Source organism: Lonchura striata, chromosome 8 (genome assembly GCF_050655825.1).
Source record: "Lonchura striata isolate lonStrDom1 chromosome 8, ASM5065582v1, whole genome shotgun sequence".
Classification (NCBI taxonomy): domain Eukaryota; kingdom Metazoa; phylum Chordata; class Aves; order Passeriformes; family Estrildidae; genus Lonchura; species Lonchura striata.
In genome coordinates, this window is record NC_140710.1 from 8,763,743 (window position 1) to 8,777,054 (window position 13,312).

The 13,312-nt window shown below is 50.1% G+C and overlaps 1 protein-coding gene across 1 annotated transcript; it reads right to left on the reverse strand.

The window, feature by feature from the left end:
* Positions 1-1,124: 1,124 nt before the first annotated feature.
* LOC110469847 (cytochrome P450 4B1) lies at positions 1,125-12,618 on the reverse strand. Its single transcript, XM_021529002.3, has 12 exons — positions 12,398-12,618; positions 8,411-8,555; positions 7,718-7,762; positions 7,086-7,213; positions 5,447-5,571; positions 5,180-5,331; positions 4,470-4,576; positions 3,802-3,992; positions 3,210-3,343; positions 2,998-3,062; positions 2,713-2,795; positions 1,125-1,861 (listed from the first exon to the last, which is right to left on the reverse strand). Exons 1-12 carry the CDS (start codon positions 12,575-12,577, stop codon positions 1,693-1,695), a joined length of 1,524 nt encoding a protein of 507 aa, XP_021384677.1. The 5' UTR covers positions 12,578-12,618; the 3' UTR covers positions 1,125-1,692.
* Between the last annotated feature and the right edge of the window lie 694 nt (positions 12,619-13,312).

The following is a 13,312-nucleotide window of genomic DNA, read 5'->3' on the forward strand; positions in this document are numbered from 1 at the left end:
ATGGTATTTTTTTCAGATCTTGTCTTTATAAGAAAATTGCATCCAATACAGAGATGTATGTAATTTACTTCTGGTAACTTCAGTTATTTTGATTAAAAATTTTCTCATTTTGCACTTTAGAGTATGTAAGCTTGGAGTAGATGTTGTTGCTTTTATACTTAAAGCTCCAAACAGGGTTGAAGGACACTGTCTCATTTTATCTGTTGAAAGAGACGCAAGTGAAAAATTTTTGAAAAATATTTGTGCTTATGCATCCAAGTATGATGTTTGCTGTGATTGCAAGACCAAGATATTATTGATTCATATTACCTTTTCTCTCTCTCTGTGTACAGAACATTCACTGGAGAAATTGCTGCCTGTCAATAATTTTTTCTCTTGGTTTTGTGCCATGCCTGTGCCTGCTCTTGTGCTTACGGACTCACATCCCATTCACAGCAGCAGTTTTTTAATTTATCAAGATAATTTTGTATCCTGACATGGCCCTCCAAAGAGCTTGTGGTGTCTCATAGTTTCATAACTTTTGACATTTTGATAAGCACACTCCATTGCATAATCTGATTTCAGCTCAAGAGCTGCATCTCGTGTCTGAAGAGGGGACAGGCAGCTGGAGCAAGTGGATTTTCTCCTGGGCTGCCCCAGCATATCCCTGCAAACCACACCCTGCAGGTGAAGGCTGCATGAAGTCTGCTGCTGCCCAGCTGCACAGCAGCCTTCTCCCAGCTTTTGGGATTTCACAGCTTGACGTGTGATATTCTATGCCAATAATGATTCCTGCAGAGGCAGAGGACAGCTCACTAGTGGCCTCCAGTGTACCAACCTCATCATTTTATCAGCTTCAGAAAATAAAATAATACTAAAAAAAAGAGGGACCTCCCCCCACCCCCAACATACACTTTCTAACTATGATACCTTTGACTGATGATTGATTTTTGGACCCCTGTTAAAGAGTTGCCCATGGAAGGAATGCTGTATTGCCTGGAGACCCAGAGGCAGTTTCCTGGCCTGTCCAGGCTGGTCTCTTGCTGCTCATGGGCTTCCTCTCAATCTCCCATTTCTAAAGGAGTTTTACACTGCATTTGTGATGAAGTGGGCAAGTACCAGCAATATAAACAACACAGCTGCTGTTGCAGGAAAAATTATTGGTTTATTAAGACAAAAGTTACAGAATATTTTGAAGTTTGAGCAGAGTTTCAGAGCCCAAACTGGAATCAGTGCTTTCAACAAATGAGAGGCCCACTGAGTGTGAGAAGTGAGACAGAGGTCTGTCACAGGCTGTCCCCACTGCAGGAGAGGAGGGCTGACCTCTAGGCACTGAGGAAGGTGCTGATGACAGAGCAGGGCTGGAAATGGTCACAGATTTGGCCAGGGCACGAGTGTGAAGGCAGGATTTGGTAAGAAGGAGGCTGGTGGGACCTGCAGATGTTCCCAGACCAGGCCAGGCCCACCCTTATGGCAGTGCAAGGGGACAAACAGAGTGGCCGTGGCTGGCTGCTCTCAGATCAGTGCCCTGGAACAGACAGTCTGTGCAGTGGCATCCCAGCCTCACCTGAAAAGGGCTTTCAGCTGGTGGATGAAGCACAGAAATCAGGAATCCTCATCCCCAAATCCTGCCCTGCACTTCTGCCCCAGAAACACACTGTCCTGTCATCTGCTTGGCTCCTCCCTCTGGTGAATGCAAGATGTTTTCCAGCATCAGCGGATTTTCTTTAAATACAGGTGAATCCCATTCTTGGAGCGAAGGATGACCCGAGTTATTTTGAGGGGAGGCGTGGCAGGGTCGGGCGAGAGCTCGAAGTGCCGCAGGGTCAGAGCCAGCGCCACCTTCATCTCGTTCATGGCAAACTGCTGCCCGATGCAATTCCTGCAGAGAAACAGCAGCTCAGCCAGCTGCATCCACTGCTGGGCACAGCGACCCTGCACAGCTGCATCCACAGCTGGGCACAGCAACCCTGCACAGCTGCATCCACTGCTGGGCACAGCGACCCTGCACAGCTGCATCCCAGTGCTGGGCACAGCGACCCTGCACAGCTGCATCCACAGCTGGGCACAGCAACCCTGCACAGCTGCATCCCACTGCTGGGCACAGGGACCCTGCACAGCTGCATCCACAGCTGGGCACAGCAAACCCACACAGCTCCATCCCAGCCCTCCCACACCAGCACATATCCTCCCCCTCTGCAGCTCAGGGGTCCCCAGAGGCATGGGCTGAGCAGGAGGAGCTGGGAGGAACATCGGGAGCTCCTGATGTGTGGTCAATGAGCATGGACAAGGAGGGGGATGGGGAAGCCAAAGGACAGGCCAGCAGGGAGGAGGTGGTGGGTCTCCAAGCAGGGAAGGTCTGCAAGGTGTTTGCCTTGAAGGAGTCAGCACAGGGCAAAGGGAAGGACTGGGAAGAGGGGGAAAGGGGGGAATCAAAGGGCAGGAGGGTGGGGTGGGGTCTCTGCCTTCAGGAGAGGAGAGCTGGTGAGATCAGAATGCTGCAGGCTCCCTGCAGGATGCCAACAGGACGTTCCACAGCCTTGGGACCCAGTTCCCTGTCTCCAGAAGGGGCTTGGCAATGCTGCCTTCCCATTTTGCCTGCTGGTATCAGAACCCCTCTGTTGCACAAACACCTATGTCCTCATTTAACTATTTAACTGTGTAATTCTGCAGGGCCAGGACTGCAGGTGGTGGTCTCTGCCCACTGCTCCTTCAGTGTTCAATTCCCTTTACCTCATTCCAGCAGAAAAAGGCAGAAAGGCATGAGAGTGCCTGCCAGAGACATTCTCAGGGGAAAAACGCAGAGGGTCAAACACCTGGAAATGAAGAATATGCAGCAAGAAAAAGCGATTATTTAAAGAACACAGTACTGACTGGTTTCTTGAGAAATGTGACACCCCTTAATTTATGAAGAACCCCATAGCAGAGAGAGAATTCTACTTTTCTGCTGACAGGTGAAGGGTACATGAGAAGAGGCATAAAGGGAAAAAGTTATTAGGAGATCAAAAGAAAACTCACCAAAGGATCTTTCCATACTTCAGGGTTTCTGTGAATGAGGTAAATGCTTATTGCAGTGACGCTGCCTGGAAAACAATGGAGGAGGAGAAAAGGGCTCAATGACAAAGAAACCAGCCAACATCTGCACAGCCCTGCCTGAACATCTGTGCCAGCGAGGATGCAGCTGGTGGCTGAGAGCAGAGCTCTGTGCAGCAGGAATGGGATTTACAGACCTTCGGGCAAAGTGCGTCCGTCGGGGAAGGTGACGGGTTTGCTGAGCTGCCGGGACACGCCAGGCACGGGCGGGTAGAGGCGCAGGCTCTCCTTGATGCACATGGTGCTGTAGGTCATCTTGCCCAGGTCCTCCCTGTTGGGACAGGCAGGCTGAGCCCCACACTCCCTCACTGCCTGTGCTGGGAGGTCCCTTCACCCACAGCCATCCAGCCCCTGAGCTGACTGCAATACAACAGAGGGACCCACAATGCCCAGCCACAGGCTGCTGGAGGCTGAGGGTGCCAGGACACTTCTGAACAACCTGAACAAGCTCAAGTACAAAGTGACAGGGAAAAGTGAAAAGCGTATCCATGACGTCCTGTGGTGAGAAAATAGGAGAGAGCAGTGCTGGTGGCCCAGGACTTGGGATGGCATCCAGAATGTCCCTTCCAGGGTGGCAGACTTAGCTGAAGGATCTGCTCCATCCTGTGAAGTCCCTGTGCATGCAGCAACCTTTAGCACCCCCAGCTTTTGAGCCTTGAAGGTACCGCTCACTTAGAAGCAGCAGCGATAGGAAAAGAGTGACCAGCAGGGGAATTGCTGCAGCCTTACCACTGGATTGTGTCCCGGTCCCCCAGGATGCCCTGGATCTCCTCCCTGCAACGTTGCTGGTGCTCAGGGTGGACTGCCAGGCAGTAGAAGAGCCAGGAGATGCCGCTGGCTGTTGTGTCGTGGCCCTCAAACATGAATGTGTCCACCTCAGCACGCAGGTCCTCATCAGACAGTGCAGCTCCATTCTCATCCTAACAGTCCAGAGACACTCTCAGTGGCCATATATATAAAATTCATATATCTATTACAATAACACACACACACATGTAAAAAAATATGCAAACATCCCAGTAGGAGCCATTATATTCTTTCTGCTATTGCAAAAGGGGTGATGACATCTGTGGGATACATGTAAACAAAATCACTGTCTGTTTACAATGAATTCAGAGCTCCTTTCCCTTCACTTTTAAATCTCTTTATCCCCCCCATATTAAACCACCAGGACTACAGAATCCCTCTGCATGCTGTATACCCAAAAAGACACTGCCAACACTTCAACAATGGAAAATGGATCACCTTGGCCTCTCTTCAACTGGGTGGGACAGGGCTAATTTTTTCTTAATGGCTTGTGCAGTCCTGAGTGTCTCTGGTGGCTTGTGGCACCCCTGCAAAGACTGACTTGCTTTTGCACTCTGTGCCCTGCCACACACACACTCTTTGCCACTCACTTTGGCACACAGCAGAATGTCCAAAAAGTCCAAATGTCTCTTCTTCCGGATCTTTTCAAATTCCCGTTCATCTTTAAGGGATTCCTTTCGCTCACGGATCACCTTGTCTGGAGGAGAAAGGGTTAAAGGTTCAGCAGGGCCAGGAGATGCCAAACTGCAAAACTTTGAATGCAAAACTCAGAGTTTTGCATCTCAAAAACTCATCTCAAACTTTGTGGCTTGAATGCAAACCTCACCCAAGGAGATGAGCACTGCTCAGTCCATGATGCATTTGACCTGTGCTTCTGTATCCCAGGCACTTTGGCTTTTTCAGCAGCGTGGCCACGAATGCCATGGATATTGTCATCCTTTTCTTTGTTCACCATGGACTTCTCGGCCTACTTTACACACCCCTCATGCATTTAAATCACACCTGGATTGGAATGGAAAATCATTCCTTGCACTGATGTTGCCTGTAGTGCCCATTCCTTGTCTCACCGTTCTCTGACCATTTTACAGGAGCATTTCCAGAGGGAAATTCCTCCATTAGTCCAGTTCAGTGACTGACTGAGAGACCCCTTTGATTTCATGCCTAGATCAGATCACCACTGCAAGCTGATGCCCTGCTTGGATCTCAGCTCTGAGCCTCCGGGCAGAATCACTGCACAGGCAAGGAGAAAACCTGACTGCCTCTGTCGGAAGTTTTGGGAGAGAATGCCAGCAGGGAATACCTGTGTGGTCATGAGCGATCCTGCAGGCCTTCCTGAACTGAAACCCCTGGGGGCTGAGCCAGTAAATGATGTCATTGTGGTAGGGGAAGATGCGGAGGCGCTGGTGCACCCTGTGGCAGAGGTCGTAGACAGCCTGGATGTAGGTGTTTTTCCTGGAGAAAGGGGAATAGGAAACTTGTAAAATTGGGAGCACAGTGACAAGCCATTTGCCCATTTCCCTTCTGAGCTGCAAACTTCCTGCCAGGGTTTGGGGCAGCCAGCACTGACCTGTTGGTCTGGCAGTTGCTGTGACAACTGAAGGCACATTTCATGATGCTATCGAGAGTCATCAAGCTGATGTGCTCAAAGAGCTCCACTGGCTTCCCATCTGCTGCCAGTTTCTCCCACTTATCCTAGGGCACAAAGGAGACAGAAATGGGAAGACAAGGGTCAGCTCTGCATGATCTGCAGTTACCCCCTGGTTAAATGAGTGCTCAGATAGAGATACATCCCAGAGAAATGGGAAAAAAAGAAGGGGGTCTCTATTTGCCAGCAAAATCCCAGAGAAGAGAAGCCAAGAGTGGGATGGATGATTAATCTGAGATTTGCCTCAGGAAGCTGCTCTTCTTGCATCCTGGTGGTGAGCCCTGCTACACCCTATCCTGAGGCAAGAGCACCCTGGAGAAGCCCAGGACAGGTGCATTTCTGGGTGATGGGGAATTACCTAAGTCTTTCCTAGGATGTAGAGTGTTTTTCTGTACAGGAGCAGCATATGCTGGCATTGGGCTTCATTGGGTGCGTTCTTAAGCACATTTGAGTTTGACGCCCAAGAGAGCAAGTTTTTTTCTGCCAATGATATCTGTGCCAGTATGTTTTGCCAACAAGTAATACAAGAGCTCTTGCTCAACTCTTTGCATAGGGCACCCCTAGAGAAACTATAAATCCTGCCTCTCTTCCCCAGCAGACACGAAGTGATGATCAATCCTCGAGGCTGTAGGGAATGAGTGGACTTAAAAGCTGAGAAAGGGAGGGAAGAGCACGGTGACATCTGAGCTCCACAGCACCAAACCAGGCTTATGGGGACAGATGCACGTCCTGTCCATAGCACAAGCAGCGATTGCCACCTGGTGGCACGGGCTCACACAATTGGCGTTGTGCACAAGGAATTTCAAACTCCCAGGCGCTTCTGAGCCTTGCAAAAGCTCTCCTGGCTCTCCAGCCCCCGGCTCCTGGCTGCTCTCTGGGCCAGAAGGAGGAATCCAGCCAGGAACTATTTGAGGCTGCCAGGGAGGTTGGAGTGAGGGAGGTGAAGGAGAAGGAATAGATCCAGCATCCAGAATCCTCTTTAACATGCACAAAGCCTGGTGCCCTTCTCCTGTAATTTCTACTGGATTCCATCCTGCCCAGCACCAGTGGATTGAAGAACAAGGCATTTTCACTGTTTATGAGGTATGACAGGGATTGCAGTCCAGTCATGGGTATGTTGACAGCAAATAATATCCTTTAACCTTAGGTCACAGATAGCTCTGCTCCCACCTTTATTTTTGGTGGATTTATTATGAACATTTATTTACCTCAATTCTTTATTTAGACTAACACCTTATAAGAAGCTGCTGTTGGAACTGAGATCATGCACGGTATGGGGATGGTAGTAACATCAATCCTGAAGTCTCAGCCACAGATCCCAAGGCAATACCAGAGACATTGCCATTGCAGGGAGGCTCAACCTGCTCATCCCTTCCAAGGGATGCTGATCCCTTCCAGCTCAAGGGCAGGGATTTGGGGTGACTCAGAAAGATCTGCCAGCAGGACACAGCGTGTCTTTAGAATTACCAGATAAAGAAAGGCCTGCTCCAGCATTTACCTCCTAACCAGACAGGATGGGGGAAAAAAAACAGGGCAGAGAGAGGAGCATCATGAGTCCTACCAGCATCACGTTTGTAGATTCTGCCATCAGGGCCACGTACGGCTTCAAGACATCGTAGTGAAACCCTGGGGTCAGGAGTTTTCTGTGTTGGTGCCATTTGGGCCCATGTAAGATCAGCAACCCATTCCCTGGGAAAACACAGGCAAGGCATGTTTTGCTGGGCACAAGCAGGCTGCTCTCAGCTGTCTGCATGGAGTGTGATTAAATCTGCTATCTGAGCTGCTGTGAAAGGGTATTTCCAAATGCTGCCATCAGTCCCAGGGCTCCCAGAGCAAAGCCCTGCTCACCAAAATGGCACAATGGTGTCTCTGAGAAGAAACACCAACACTACTGGAAAAGAGAAATTCAGAACAGCAGATATATTTTTCACCAGTCCTCCAATGAATTTAAGATTCCCCCATCACTGTCTGTGCTATCTATGGAATGTAAGTATTTGTAGATATGTTATGTCTGAACTTACCTTCCCTGAAAATAAATAGAACTACTTAGCACTTTTTTTAGTAAATGTAGTCATTTCAAGAAGCTTTTAGCTATAACTCCATCAAGGAACAGGTACAATGCTGTTCATTTATAGCATGCTTTTTACTAACTTCAGAATCGTTCCTCCCAGGCAAAGCCCAGGGAATACATACCAATCCATGGGATAAGGTGCTTATAGCTGATGTTATCCTTGGGATCTGTAAAAAAATAAAGAGAAAATAAAATGGTAAATATTTCAATAGCATGAATCCAGCTTTGCAGCTGAATGCTCCCTCTGGGCTCTCACTTTTGTTTGGGTATGAAGCAAAATCAGTGGCATCCCTGCAGAACTCCCAATATTTCAACACAAAACAACTTTTTCTCTGCCAGCTGCAATAAATACATATAAAAGCAGATGCTCATACTGGAAAAAACAAGAATATTGGTAGTCCAAAGTCTGTGTAGTGTGATAAATGATTAACCCTCTCAGACATCACTGTTCAGCACCTTTTCTTCTCAATGCACTAAAGATACTTCTCTGCAGTAGAAGCCAGAACTGTGAAGCTAGAAAGAAGCTCCCCGGTGTCTTCTGCTTGCTGGGATCAGGCACTGAGCAGTTAAATTTTCAAGGAGCACTTGAGCAAGTCTGATTTTCCAGCAATGGATTTGGAGTCAGGTCAGTCCTGCAGCCCTGTGCCTGAAAAACCCAGGGCACAGCATGAAGGAGTGATATCTCTCCATGCCTTTAGATGATTTCTGCAAGAAAACTTTTCTGTGAAACCCTGCCTTGCTGTAAATTTTGAGGCAGGCATGGAAAATCTGCAGGCTGGTGTTGCTGCTCCCCAGCTGAAGCCATAATCTCTCACCTCCTCTGTTCAACAGAACCTTGGCATAGTCGGGATCAGTGACAATCAGGAATGCTGAGAAACTCCCAAACCACATAGCATGAGCATGTGGGTACTTCTGTGCCCAGAGCTCTACCTTGTCCAGCATCTCTTCCTCCTTGAGAAACTAGTTGAAGAGAAGAAAAGAGAAAGCATTTACAGATTTGGAGGGGAAAAATTATATATATAATCTCCCAATACACTGTCTTAAAAGCTCAATGTCTTTCTAAGCACAAAACCAGATAAGGAAAAACAAGGTGTTTTTCCTCCATGTTTACAAAGCATGGGAAATAGAGATGTTTGCTACTTTTAAAGCTCCTAAAAAGTAATTCTTCCTTATCACTTGACCTTAAACTAGAGAACATCTATAGGCACCGTGGTGGTGCCTATCAGCTCATATGTGTTATCTGCTCTTTTTCCATGGCCACCCCACAGATTTGCCCCAGACAGTATCTGCATTTTGTGGCATGCAACTACATTCTCATTTGCACATGGCTGACCAATTAGCACCCTGCAGCTGGGAGAAAATGCAGCAGCCAACAGCATCACTGCTGGGTCTGCCCCAGTGCAGCTGTGGGAAACCACAGCCTCCCCCAGACATTTTGGTGGGGAAGGCCAGTGTCCAGGAAAAATTGAACAGAATTAGTCTAAAGTCACCAATGGATCACTCCAGACAATGGAACACTGATTAATAACATTACATTAAGAATTAATTGATTTCAGGGTATTGAATTTTACAGGCAATGAAGAGCAGGTGCTCCCCTAGAAAGATTTATCTCCTATCCTTGGAAGCTGCAATCTGAGGAGCAGCATGAGCACCAGCTTTCATATCAGCAGCAGTGGCAGGTTCACTCCAAAGTAATCACTGCTTTATTGCTTTACAGCTGGTGTTCTTATGTACAGGAAATAGACAAAGAACTAATGGAAAGACCCACAATCACAGGCAGGGGAAAAAAATCACAGAGACAAAACCACGTTAAGATTCTTTTTCCTTTGAAGAGAAACTACTCTGGGCCAATATGCAGGGGGAAAGATTTTGGTGAGCTAGGTCTGACATAGCTGCTGCTGCTGCTTTGACCTTGATGCTTGAAGATTAATTAAATCAGCATACTGGTGCAGAAACCAGCCTCAAAGCCACCCTGTTGCTGTATCAAGTGAATATTTGTTCAGTTGCTTTAGTGCTGAGTTAGCTCAGCTTTCAGCGTGGTGTTTCTGGCTGGTGTTTCTCAATCTAGGACATGGCTCATACTGAAATGATCAGCCACCTGTGGCTTATCTTGGAGAGGATACTCGTGAGCCATGGGGTGTCTGCCAGGGGCATGTCCAGGTTCAGCTCCAAGACTGAGCCCCCCCTTCCTCACAAGCTGGGGTGTCCCTGCAGCACATCCCATGTGCCTCCCACATTCAGCAGAATGATGAACTACAACCAGTTATTACAGAAAGCTCAACTTCACTTACTCAAGATTTTAAACTTAATAAATAGAACCATAAATCTCTCTGACTTCAGGGATCTAGTTTTGGGGCAAAAGCAGGCAGCCCTCCTCAGCACCCACCTCTTCAGCAAATGCCAGCAGAAGCAGTGCTTGGCACAATGCCTTTAGCTATGTGACCCCTGAACATGTGAAAGTCCCTTTGATACAGCCGCCTGCTTCTCCTGTTGTGGATCACAAAAAATATAATGAAAAGTAACTGGGAGAGGCTGATCAAGTCTCGCTGGCAGAAGTCCTAATCCTAGAAGCCTTTGCCTCCAACCTTGTGTTAGAGCAGCACGCTTGGCTTGTGCTATCAAGAACCCTCCCTGTGCTGGCAGAGGGTTGAATGGGTTTATTTGAGAGGAGTGGTTGCCCTCAAGGAAACCTGTTGCACCAAGCACACATGGAGCAGAGGGTGTAAAGTTCTGTGAGCTGCAGAGGAATAGAAAGCTCTCATGCCTTAATCACGGCTCCAGCTACCCAGCTCTGCATAAAAGACCATTACTTCTACTTCTTCTTCCCTTGGTGGCTTGAAAAGAAAAGTATAAACCCCACTTGGGTCTAAAAAAGAAAGGCAATTGCCTGATCTCATGCTGAAATGCAAGTTTTGAAATGGATCCAACACTAAAAGCATCTGGGAAGAGGCTTAAGGGCACTTTTAATGACTACACTCTGATAGCAAAGAAAGAAAAAAACACAGGAGAAAGAGGAAACAGGAGCTGAAATCTGAGCATGAGGCTGTGCTGCATGCAGCCAGAGGGGGCTGGCTTCTCCCCAGACAGAGCAGAAGTGGACAAAGGGCTGAGGGACTGACACCCTCCCTGGGCCAGCAGGACAGTGACCCTGCTCTCCTCTGCTTCCCACCAAACCCGGCCATGGGGAGTCAGTTTGGTCAGCTCAGGGCTGGCAGTCTGGGCTTTAAAGAAATTGTGCTGCTGCAGTGAGACTGAACTGCTCTACACAACCTCTTCCTGATATTTTAATGTAATTTCTTCTGAGTGATTTGGATAAGCAGACACTAATACCCAGAGAATGCATTAAAACAAAGTGATATATTCCCTGGAGATCCACCCAGAGCATGACAAATAGGTTTGAGATTCTAAAGTGGATCAAAACTAGGAAACAATCAGTTAAATCAGCAGAACAGGAAATGTCAGTGCTCTCCCTAATACAGCTCACAGGTCCTTCTGGAGGTGTGTGCAAACTTTGCATTCAGTGTGTGCCCAGAACATTGCCAGTTTCTTTGCTGGCTTGGTGAACTGTTAGGCTTTGGGGAATTCAGCAGCATTAATCAGCAAATTATTAAATCTTCTAAAAAGGAATTCTCATACAAACATTGTCCGAGGTAAAAGTTGAGGCACGAACAACCTAAGCATGATGACAGCAAGTGATTGGCACAAATGGTTACATTTCCTTCCAGGATAAATAGTCACAACTAACAGAAGAACATACTTTATTTAACTGCAGTTTTAAAGTCTAACTGGCAGTGTAACAAAGCTCTGAACTGGCCCATCTTCACGCTTACATTGCCAAAAGACTGCTTGTCCTGTCCAGCACAGCAAAACTGGCACTGCCACAGCACAGAGACAGCCCTGTGAGGTCTCCTCCTGATTTTCCACTTTTCAGGGTGCCACTTATTTAATGTGCCACAGAGGTGGCCATGGCAGGACACCAGCAGAGTCCAGTAGAGGGCAAGGTGATTTTAAACAGCCTTTAGCACATATGGAAAAACCTTTTGCATCAGGCAAGCTCAGTTACCCCCTGATGAGTTGTCAAAATTTGTTTGCCAAGGCATCCATGGTGATATGTGTGGGCAAGTGCATACCTCGGGGAATAATCATCCGCGACACCAGCGACCAGAACAAGGCTCGCCTATGTACGTGGGTTTAATAACTCATGATTTTAAAGCAGTAGTAAGAAGACCCACGGCCCCTGAGCTGGGTGCAATGCCTGGGATGTGTTTTTTGGATGAAAAGTGGCTCAGAACGATCCATTGTCAGGTTCACCTGGCCACGAGGCCGACACAAGCTGGCAGGGGAGAGAAAGTGCCTCTGGATAGCCGGAGCAGCGAGCATCTGCTCAGCATCCATCAGCAGGGAGAGCTGCAGCGGCCCTGGCTGTCAGAGGAGCGGAGAGGTGACAGTGGAGGCTGCCCCGGGACACAGCAGCGCGGCTCTGCTCCGTCCAGCTCACATCCAGGCATGACCCTGCCTATGCTGCGCTACCGCTCTCTACTTGCGAAACAGCCACCACCCTTTTCCAGCGCGCAGTCCGCAGCAGCCTGCGGAGCTCTGCGTGAGCCACGCTCTCGCCAAGCATCACAGACAGGGAAAGCACATTGGTTTGGATGGGAAAAGGGATGCCCGCCTCTCGCCCACCCAGCAATTCTCCCGGACCACGGGGACAAGTGCCAGCAGCATCATTCCCACACGCCCCTCGGGAAAGCTGCTCCCCGCATCCCCCCGCTCCCGGCAGCGCAGAGCCGGCTCTCCCCCACCTCGTGGACGTGGCCGAAGAGCCAGTGGGTCGGGTGCCCGGGGAAGTCGGCCAGCGCCCGGAGCAGCTCCCGCCGCCGGTGGAACAGCTGGATGACTTTCAGCAGCACGCAGGTCAGGCAGAACACAGCGGCCAGGTGCAGAACCCTGGAGACATCCACGCCCAGCCACAGGAGCTTCATCTTCTCGGTGAGAGCCGCCAGCCACTGCCCCCGGTGTCCTCCAGCGCCCCGGCGGCACCGGCCGCGGCAGCCAATGCGGGGCGGAGAGGCAGGTCCAGGGTCTGAGCCGCTGCCAAATCACGGCAGCGCTTGTTGGGAGGGGAGGGAAAAGAAGGGAAGGGGAGCATCCCGCGGGAACGCTCTGCTTGCCGCCGCACCGGCTGCGAGCTGCTGCCCGCCCCGAGTCCCCGCCGCTGGCACCGGCCGGCTCCGCGCCGGAACCCCAGGCTGGAGAGAGAGGGAAAGACCGTACTCTGAGATTCCTCTTCCCGAGGTCTTCATCACCTATTCCTGCCTCACGAGGTTTCACCTTATCTCCACGCATTCCCATCCCGCATCCCGGCTGACAGCTCCCGCTGTCCTTCCCCGTCGCCCTCCCCGCTGTGAGCCGCATCCCAGCGCCGGCCGGGACAGCATCTCCCGGCAGCGAGCGCGGGGAATGCCGCACCGCGCCGGGCCGGCGATGCCGGGCGTCAGCCGAGGGCCGGCCACCGCGGCAGGTAGAGAGCAGGCAGCTGCCGGGCAACACCCTGCCACCGCTATCGCCGAGCCGGGCGGGCGAGGGGTCGGAGGGGAGCCGCGGCAGACGGCAGCAGCCGAACCGGGCCGTGCGCCGCCGCGCCTCACCGCCCCTTCCCCGCCGGTCCCGCCCGCCGGCGGCGGGGCTCGAACCCGCGGCGCTGCCCGCGCCCGGCG

Bases quoted from the DNA above. Each gene is read 5' to 3' on its own strand.
- LOC110469847 (XM_021529002.3), bottom strand. From the start codon at position 12,577: ATGAAGCTCCTGTGGCTGGGCGTGGATGTCTCCAGGGTTCTGCACCTG. The intron at 3,993-4,469 runs GTGAGTGGCAAA...CTGGACTGTTAG, and splicing joins ACATTCTGCTGTGTGCCAAA to GATGAGAATGGAGCTGCACT. The intron at 3,063-3,209 runs GTCTGTAAATCC...ATTGTTTTCCAG, and splicing joins CGGACGCACTTTGCCCGAAG to GCAGCGTCACTGCAATAAGC.